This window comes from Phoenix dactylifera, chromosome 9 (assembly GCF_009389715.1).
Source record: "Phoenix dactylifera cultivar Barhee BC4 chromosome 9, palm_55x_up_171113_PBpolish2nd_filt_p, whole genome shotgun sequence".
In the NCBI taxonomy this organism is placed as follows: Eukaryota; Viridiplantae; Streptophyta; class Magnoliopsida; order Arecales; family Arecaceae; genus Phoenix; species Phoenix dactylifera.
In genome coordinates, this window is record NC_052400.1 from 20,254,629 (window position 1) to 20,265,092 (window position 10,464).

The 10,464-nt window shown below is 38.3% G+C and overlaps 1 protein-coding gene across 1 annotated transcript; it reads left to right on the plus strand.

Annotated features, from left to right (window-relative positions):
* Positions 1–10,083, plus strand: LOC103709543 (RGG repeats nuclear RNA binding protein A-like). The gene is made up of 6 exons (XM_008794950.4): positions 1–413; positions 616–1,018; positions 1,126–1,273; positions 9,180–9,335; positions 9,459–9,521; positions 9,614–10,083. The coding sequence occupies exons 1-6, from the start codon at positions 245–247 to the stop codon at positions 9,809–9,811; spliced, it is 1,137 nt and encodes a 378-aa protein (XP_008793172.1). The 5' UTR covers positions 1–244; the 3' UTR covers positions 9,812–10,083.
* The last annotated feature ends 381 nt before the right edge of the window (positions 10,084–10,464 follow it).

Genomic DNA, 10,464 nt, shown 5'->3' on the forward strand with positions numbered 1-10,464 from the left:
GCCGTCGGTATCGGCTAGGGTTCTTCACTTCTTCTCGTGCTCTCGCACGCTCCTGCCCGCCGCCCCAAAAACCCTAGCTCTGTCCAATCCAATCCGAAGGGAGCTTCTTCGCGTCGATCCTAGGATTTGATGGCGATCGATTCATCCAGAATCATCATCTTCTCCCTCCGTTGATCCCTGCGTTGGGTTTCTGCGATCCCCTCCGATCCCGCCTGTAACCCCCCCCCCCTCCCAACCTTCGGACATGGCCTCCGCGAACCCTTTCGATCTCCTAGGAGACGACGACAACGACGATCCTTCTCAGCTGATCGCCGTCCAGCTGCAGAAGATCGCCACCAAGAAGCCCGCCCCCGCCGCTGCCCCTCCGGCGGCCGCCAAGCTTCCGTCCAAGCCGATTCCTCCTGTCCAAGCCGGTGGGTTCTATATGTCGTTCGAACGTTTCTGTGTCATTCTTTGTCAATGGGTTCTTCTGTGACAGTTTCCTAGTTTTTGTCGCTCGGAGCTATTTTTTAAATTAAATCTGGGATTTTTATTCTGGATTTTTTTGTTAAACCTTGCCGAGTTTTATATTCACGGTTACTTTCTGTTTTCCTTTTGGCGTGTTTGGATTTACAGTGAGGGAGGCGAGGAGCAATGCACCACCAGCACGAGGTGGTGCCGGTCGAGGTGGACCCGGGCGTGGTAGGGGTGGGCGTGGAGGTAGGGTTGGACCAAATAGAGAATTTGGTGATGGGAATGCCGATGGATTTACTGGGACTTATGGCAGCGGCAGCATTGGCGAGGGGGGGGATGCTGGCAAAGCTTTTGAGAGGGAGCGTGGAGGTCATGCCTCACAAAGGCAGCCATACCGTGGTGGTCGGCGCGGCGGATATGGCAACGAAGAGGCTGGGGTTGACTCTGGACGACCTCTACGGAGGGTTTATGAGCGACGCAGCGGAACTGGCCGCGGTTATGAGATGAAACGGGAAGGTGCAGGGCGTGCGAATTGGGGAACTTCGACTGATGATGCGCTTGCACAGTTAAGATGCATCTTTCATGGGATAATGTTGTTTTTATGGGTTTTATTTAGATATGCCTTTTTCTTTATGGAGTTACACTCACTGCTATAAATGTTTGACGGAATAGGGTGACAGAGGGTAGTGTGAACACTGATGAGAAGGTTGTAAGCCCTGAGAAGCAGCCAGAGCAGGAAGATGCACCATCCTCTGAGGCAAATAAGGATAACAAGGAGGGTGAAGTAAACGAGGCAGATGAAAAAGAGCCAGAAGAGGAGGTATGCCTGTCACCACTTTTATATCCGTTTCTTTATTTACTAGTGGATTATATGTTGGATGATTGGGCCCCAAAAACTCCTTTGGCAATGCAGCAAAGCATTTCTTTCTTTACATCCTATGGAAGCATTCACATGCCCAGTAATGTCATTAGTCTAGTTTGTTTCTTTGTCGGTGTATGGTATTTTTCTGACTCGAGTTTGTACCTAGCTGCAAATATGCTAGAACATCAACTTTGAGAGTCATCTCAAAGTTGTAACAACAACAAAAAAAGAAGTTAAAATGAAGTTAGTGTTCTTGTTGTTCAACAAAATGCATTTTGCATTGTCGAAATCAAGGTTCACCGTCTTGGAACTGAATCCTCTACCAGTGCCACACTAGCATAGTGTCGGTACGGTACGATATGAGTATCGGTATCAAATCGATACGGTATGGTATGCTCCGTACTTTCTTGTTTGGGCTGGTTTGGCGTACCATGGTTGAAATTGATCTTGTTTCAATGGTCTCAATGGTCTCCAATTTTTATGTATTATTTGGAGATCATACTTGAAGAATCATGCATTGGTCCAATCATAACTTAAGTAGGATTTGAGTATGCGCTACATAATTTATGATCATCCTTCCAACTAAAACTAGCCTCACAAGCTAAAAGTGAAGGTAAAGAAAAGAGGAAAATAGGAGGAAGATACAATAGCATTAAATTGAAAACAATGAGCTGGCACATAAATCTCCATAGCAACTTTGATTATGTTTTCTCATGAATCATTTTATATATTAAAGAATTCAGGTAATTTACACTTGTATTTCTACCCAGGCAGCATGCCATTGACTAAGTGCATCACTGCAAACTTCACCTCTTTTTACCTCTCTTATTTCAGATATATAAGAGAAGACTATTTTTTGCTTTTTGACATGTTCTCCTAACTATAGTAACTAGATAGTTTTTATTAAGATTCACCAAAGCAGTACTAGAGGTCGTATTAGCTAGCGACCGGTTCGATGCGGTATCGATACGTACCATACCAATCCTAGGTGCACCGAACCATGGGGGAGGGGGGAGGAGAGGGAGGGAGAGAAGGAGAGGGAGGGAGAGGGGCTTATGGCGAGTGGGAAGAGGAGGTGTGGGAGGACAAGAGAGAGGGGCGGTGAGGGAGGGAGATAGAGAGAAAAAAAAGAGGAGGGCTATAAAGAGGGGAAGAGAGCTAAAGAGGGGCTTACCTTGCCAGTGGTATCAATCAAAGGTCTCAATTTCTAGCCCCAACCATCGATTGGAGGTGGAGATGATGGTGTGGGCTAGGGGTTCAAATGAGCCAAGTAGCTTGCGAGCTATCCAAGCTCAACTTGACTTGACTCGGCTATTACTGAGCTCAAGTTGAGCTCGAGTAGCAAAATACTTGGCTTGAAGGTTTGCAAACCTAGTCAAGTGTATATATATATATATTTAATAATATTATATTATATTTATAATATATATTATTATTTTAATATTTTAAAAATACCATATTTGTTTTTTTTAATTTGACCGAATATCTAAATTTTAATCATATTTTGTAATTATGATTAAGGCTCAAATTTGAGCTCGAACTCAAGCTCGAGTATAGCTCAGTTGATATTCGAGTCGAGTCGAGTCAAGTCGATCTCGAGTATTACGTTTTTTTGACTGAATCGAGTTCGAGTTTGGATATTAAAACTTGATCAATCTCAAGTCGAGTTTTGAGACTGAATATTTTGAATTGAGTCAAGCCTCTAGCTACTTAACTCGACTTGATTGCACCCTGTGTGAGGGTTTCTATGGCATCAATTCAGAATGATGATGCCATCTTCAGCATTGCTGAAGGACTATTGTGTTAGCATCGAAGAAGGGGACGAGAGCAAGTGCAGTCAAAGCGGCCGAAGAAAGGACGAAGAAGTTTTTATAAGCTAAACCAACCCAAATAGCCGAACTATCCTGATGTCGTGTAGATTTGGTGTGGTACAAGACAAACTACCTAGATTTGGATCGCTTTGGAAATGTTGGTTCTCGTAGTTAGGGATATGATATGACATAGGAAGGAATGTATATTAAAACTTTGGGTCAGTCATCACCTACACTATGTTGGAGAGGGTTCCACAGAACAAGTGTTCTTGGAAATGCAGTTAGTAAGATGGAATTATATTAATAAAGAGTAACTAGATAATCATTTAGATGATTCGGATGTTTATATTGGTTAGAGGTGAAAGATCTTTGTTTTCTTTTGTACTTAGCCATTTTTTGTACTTTTTAAAAGAAAATTTAAATTATCTTGTTTGTTATTTGCCAAAATTTTTATAGGTGGCTAATAGCATGATCCTTATTAGATATCAGTTTTGTATCATCAACAAAAAAAGGGTTGAGGAATATTTATTGTGGCATAGCAACAAGACTTATATGACATAAGGTAGTCTTTTGTTGCAATAATGGAGGGTGCTTTGATTAATTTCTGTTATGCAGCTCTATGCTAACATGCATTTGACCCTATTGATTGCTCTACTTTTACATTTTACCTGCTTTTTCTTGCTCCTTTGGCTTCCACTGTTGCCCATCCATCAACTCTCAGATGAACAATCTCTGAAAACAGTGTTACTTAAAGCAACCCAAATTTCATCTCTGATGAAACTTTCTTGTCCATTGAGTCCTTCAAGAATAGGGTGACCTATTCTTTTCTAAGATCATATATTCTCTATTAATTGTTACGCTCATGTGCTCCCTTGATTTTAGCCATCATCATTACTAGACCAATTTTTAACTGGGTAATTCTATTACTTGCATAATTTTGAATTTTGCATTTCTAAAAGAACTCCTAGTGAAATGCATCATTTGGTTCTAATTATTATAGTACTTGTGCCTCATAGCCACTTTAGTTCCGGTACATTTTCTTTGAAAAAACCTGACTAGTTTACTCTAAATCCCTCTAAAATGATGTCCTAGTTTTTCACTACAAAGCCTACTTTCAACTCCTGTCCTAGAGAGGCTCCAGATTTGTCCATCAGGTTTGGAACATAGAATAAATCAAAAGATTAAACTCATGGCATACGAAGGGGTTGTGGATCTGAGCTGTTTCTAAATTTTTCCAGTGATCATAGTGCAAGCCACTGCCTCCCATATTTTTCTTCTGGCTCTTTCACGCGGAGGATCGCTGCTTCTTAATAAATTTGGAAACATGTCAATGGATCAACTGGACAACTACTTCTCATGTGTGGATTGTTCTTATGGGAAGTATCTGTTTGAGCTTATCTCATGAGATTGCTTTCATCTTATTTTGTACCTCATCTATTTTGGCACTTCAACTTCTTATGCAAGACTCATACCAACTTTTCACTTGTCACGCACCCATTGTTCATAGAACTAAGTCCATACTCTTTATTTTGCTTATGGGTATCTTTTTAGATCTTGTCTCATGAGATTTCGTTCATCCTATTTCATGCTTCATTTATCTTGTTACTTCAAATCCTTATGCAAGGGTTATATCAACTTTTCACTTGTTACACACCCATTGTTCATAGAACTAAATCCATACTCTTTATTTTGCTTAAGGTTGTGCAGTTTGATTGAGGTATCTTTTTCATTCTTGTCTCATAAGATTGCCTTCGTCTTATTGAATACTTCATTTATCTTGACGCTTCAACTTCTTAAGCAGCGCTTATATCAACTTTTCACTTGTTACACACCTATTGTTCATAGAACAAAGTCCATGTTTGCTTATGGTTGTTAAGTTTGATAGGTAATGGGATTACCTGGTGCATTGATGTATACTCATTACTTCATATAAAAACTACTTCCATGTAACTTGAGATGTGCTAGTTTAATACTTTACATTAATCTAAAACTTTTTTTAAGCTTGTCTTGAGGCAATGGTTTGTCTAAGTTTTCTTATAATTATTTTAAATTTCTCTTTAGGACTTGTGTACGGAATCCCAACTCTTTAAGCAAGCTTTCCAAGGTTCCAAGTGTGCAATGCAATTCTTTAGGAAATGAATGCTCTTCATATCCTCTTCTCCTTGTCCGCTCATGTAAATTAATGGCTTCAATATACAAATCAACAATGTGGGAATCCCTTCATCTTGTTATAATATCACTTTGTGCAAAAAAACTCCTCTTGAAATGAGTGAATGGGTATGTAGCCGGCTTTTTAGAATCAGTAGTTTATTGGGATGGGGGGTTGGTTTTTGCAGATCAACTAACTTTATGTTGTGAGGGTGCCAACTAGTTTAGTTGGTGAAATCACCAGAGATTGGGGACCAGTCATTGAGTCCTGCCCTCACCTTGATTTTGGTCAGGTCCTCTTGTTCTAGTTTTCAGAAAACTAGTTTTATGTTGTACCAAATGTGAGAAAATTTTTACTATTGTCTTTGTCACCTTGAACAAAAGTATTTCCCTCTATACTATTGTTGTTTGCAAGAAGGACCTTAGGAATTGTATTAAATTATTCTTTTGGTATAACTTCTCATTATGTCTTAGGAGAGAAAACATTATGCCTTTTCTTTTCCCCTTTATTCAATGCTTAGTATCTTGTATCGGGAGGTCACGTGGGAGGAGATTCATTAGGTTCAAAGTGGAGAACTGAAACTCTTGAAAGTTTTTTTGGGTAAGCAAACACCTGGGAAGTGGGGTTGAGAGTGAGTGTTTTCTGAAGTGGATGCGACACTGTAACAAAATAGTGCTTCTTTGAATATTTGATATATCATCATTGATTAAGTTTTTGTTGAGTGAATGCTATACTTACTATGTCCTTCTGCCATAAGCAACAACTATTCTTAACTGTTTCATTATAAGTAAATGTACCACCATGATTTGCCATCTTGCCTTTGAGAGAATCAATTGGCCAGCTGGTTCATAAGCTTGGACGTGCTGCTTTGGTTCCATTGCAAGCATATATTAAAAACTTTCTAAAGCTCTCTATACTTGTTGCTGGTGAGAAGGGCCTTGAATATTGCATCTAGCATTTTGTTTTTCCAAATAACTTTTTATTTCTTTAGGGGCTGGGTTTTTATCTGTACCGTATATAGCCAATCTAGTCTTTTATGATGTGAAACCGGAGGTGCATGCATGCAGTTGATTTTAAACAGTCCAATGGGCCCTGATTGAGCAACCGCTAACCCCTTATTTTGGGTTCTCATTGGATTGTAACTGGCCATTTTAATCCCGTTGTGGTGGTTTCAGCAAAAATTGACTGAGACTGATCATATTTGCCATTGCTATTCTATATATGGCTTTTGTGTCATCTTGGGATCATTTTGTCATTTTCTAAGTACATGTGAAAAATTAGTGTATATTTTGGGTTATATTTGTTTCTTTATGAATTTTGATGCATGTAGTGGCATTCCTCGTCAATGCAAGCTACACATTCGTAGTAAATTTTTGGACTCACCAAGTCTTGGCAATAATTTGCTAATTATTATGAGTAATCTAAATAACCTGTATTTATCATCCTAAATTCAGAAAGATACAAGTTAATGGAGGAAGAAACCTATTTTAATAGCAATTGCAAGTAAATTAAAAATCCAAAATAGAAGAAAAGTAAACCTTGATTCTACATATAATTGCTTTTCTACAATAGATGGTGTGGAATGGAAATGAATTGTTTCTATTCAAGATTTGGACATTTTATTGTTAACAGGGCCCCTATGCTTTCTAGTACCCATGAAGTTTTTTCTTAAGATTAAGCATATAGACTCGTTTGGAAACTTTGGGAACATTAAAAGAAATTGGGTGTGTCAAAAAAATTGAGCTCGAATTAAGTTTTAAGCTTGGATCATTGAGTTAGATGAGCTATATATAAATGCAGTCATATTTAGACTTTCTTTGAATGTAATTCATTTGATGGTAATCATAAAAAGTTCATAACCTTTTTTAAAGAAAAATCTTTTTACTCTGGATTGTTACACGTGTGTTAGATAACTAGTTAGCTATCAAGCGATTGGATAGTGCAGTCATACTTCAATTCTTCACCATATTCATTAGCTTTTAATATATATTTTTAAAAAGTACAGCCTTTTTAGCCGAAAAAACTGAATGGTACATCCAGTAAATCCAAACAACATACGCAAAATGTTTTAGTGTATGTTTCGTGGCATGCTTTAATTTTTCTATCATTGTCCTAATATTCATTGATATTTTGTTCAAAACTTTAGAACTCAAAGTAAAACTGTCAATACTGCCTCGACTGTCAAGACCAAAAATGGATGGACCCAGATGATATAGAATCACGTTTCTATCTGTTGGCATACACTTAATAGTAGCTATGTTATGGCCAATCCAAAGGGTCTTGCATAGTGCTGAGTCAAGTGCAATTGCAGGCACTCCATTTCACCTGGCCTACATATACTTTTTGTTGTGGCAACATCAAGGAATTGGCACGCTCTTCATATCACGCACAATTCAGAAAACTGCCATACATCTCGGTGTCATGTATCATATGTAGAATATCTTATGATGTAGCTTTCAGATCTGGTGATCAAACACATATTGGAACCTCTAGCGTATGCAAAAACCAAATCAAGACCATGAAAATGCTGAAGTCATGAAAATGGAATCAACAGGTCCTACTGAAAGCATAAGTGAATTTTTGTGCCTTGGGTGCAATCCATATCTTCTATTACTTTGCGGCCGATCCAAAGGGGCTTGCATGGCATGAGCCAACAGCATATGCAAGCGCTCCATTTCACCCGGCCTAAATATACTTGTGGTAGCATCAAAGAATTGGCATGTTTTTCATGTTTTGTGCAATACAACAAGCTGCCATACATTATCAATTTTATATTATGTATATAATATGCTGATGTAGTTTCAGATCTGGTGATCAAACATGCATTGGTAGCTCTTGTTTAGCCTTGTCATTGAATTTTTCTGTTCATTTCTTGACTTAGTTGTTACATTTCTGTACTTCTAGATCCTATTCAAGATTTTTTTTTCAAGTATATATATTTTTAAGGCATTTTAGTTCTTCTAGATTCTATTCAACAGTTTAGATTTCTTTTTCTCAACTTATCTTTAATTGAATTAGGTAGCGCATGTAAATTCCATTTTTCCCTGCTTTTGTGTATTTTTTATCATATGTGCATGCATTCGTAAGTTTCATATATATGACCCCACTGCAGAATTATGATGTTATGATATTAATTATGTCCAGTCCATTTAAGTTGTGCTCTAGACAGTTTACTTCCGTGGCTAGGAGTCATTTATGGGGATGAACCAAAAATGATTTTTGGCCTACTTCCGCTACCTTTTATTACGACAAGTAGATGCTCCTTTGTGCTGCTAGAAAAGTGGCAGCAGGTTCCAGTCTTGACCTCTTCTTTCATTCACAATGCTTTCTCGACCATAGTCCAGAAACAAGGTATCCTTTATTTTTTATTCTGTGTAGAGAAGTTGGTAGGAAAACTGATAGAACCTTTTGCATATATGAAAATCACATGTACATTCCAGAATGAAATTATGACACTTGGAAATTGTTTGCTTGGCAGGCTTACTTAATAGGTTTACTCAAGACCTAAAATAAATGAATTATGGAAGGAAATTATCTAGTTCTTGTATTGGAAAATCTAATTGGTCTTAAAATCTGAAAAATGAGTATTATTGAAATCAGGTTTCACCCTTTTTTTTTTTGTAGCACTCTGGTCTCCATGAAACATTGCGTTTATGTTTATTGCATGACTGGAACAGACTGTTGAAATACCCCTCAGAAAACCACGAGAAGCAAATGAATTCAATTGTTGCTCATTGAAATCATTTTGCACTTATTGTATATGTTTAGTTTAAATTCATTCAATTTCACTTACATCTTACCATTTTGCACGTATGTAGTTCTCTTGGGGACTTTTTTTTCCCATTTGTTTCCAACATTGGTTCGTCTGCACATGCTATATTCACTGGCTGAACTGGTTGGATAGGAGATGACCCTAGAGGAGTATGAGAAGATAAAGGAGGAGAAACGAAAAGCACTGCTTGCATTGAAGCCTGAAGAGAGGAAGGTTGAGCTTGACAAGGCCTTTGAGTCCATGCAGCAGCTTTCTTTGAAGAAAGGAGAGGATGTCTTTATTAAATTGGTAAGAAAGCTGATGCTTTTATTAAATTGTAGTCATTTTGCCCTTGCATATTCCATCCTATTGATGTGTCCAGTTTCTCATAGTTATAACTAGGTGTTCTAACATAAAATATGATCGAGATAGGGTACTGACAAGGATTCAAGTAAAAAGAGGGAGAATGCTGATCGAGGAGAACGAGCCAGAAAGGTAATATGTTTGACTATTGTAGTTGTCCTTTGCTTGGAATAATTTCCTGACTGTGTATAATTATGATTGTCGGGGTTCCTTGTCTATGTTAGTTTTTCAGCATCAATGAGTTTTTGAAGCCTGCTGAAGGAGAAAGATATTACAGTCCTGCTGGCCGTGGTCGCGGTCGCGGCAGGGGACGAGGTGATCGCAGAACATTTGGGGATGGTTTTGGCAGGGGAGGCACAGTCACTGCTGCTGCCCTTTCAATTGAGGATCCTGGACAATTCCCCACACTTGGCGGGATATAGTGTGCTTGCAATCCACTTGCACTCGGTTTTTATCTGCCACTGTTTTAATTTAATCTTTTTTCAAATTTAGAGAGTTGATGTCTGGATTCAGTATGAATAATCTTTTGAGTATCAAAAAGAACGCTTTTTTAAATCTCAGTTGCCTAATGTACTCCTTAGCATTATTACGTTTCCTGCAGCAAGTGCTTAACTTTGGTTAGAAATTTTCGTGCTTATGTTCCATAATTCAAAACCTATAGGACTGAAGTGTGTTGTTTTTTTTTTTTTTTTTCCGAAATGCCTTGTGCTGCTATCTTGCCGTATCCTGGCACTTGCAGACGGGTGATGTCCTTGTATCTGTTATACTGGATGCTGGGATGGTCCCATCTTGATATGTGGAATCGTGCTTTGTCTCGATATCTTACTGTGACTTCAATTCTTGGTTATGGGCCAACATTGGGCTACTTGAGCATCCATTTTCAATGTTGTAGTAAATTCAGTTTGCTGGGTTGGTGCAAATCTTCCGTTTCAGCTTTAGTCATCTACCACAGTTTGTGTATCATAAAAAATTAATGAAAACAAGGGATTTTTATAGCTCTGATTTTAGTCTTATTATTTAGTATTTTATTCAAGGGATTGGAATAAAGCAAGGAGAAGGTACTTTTTTCCTCTTC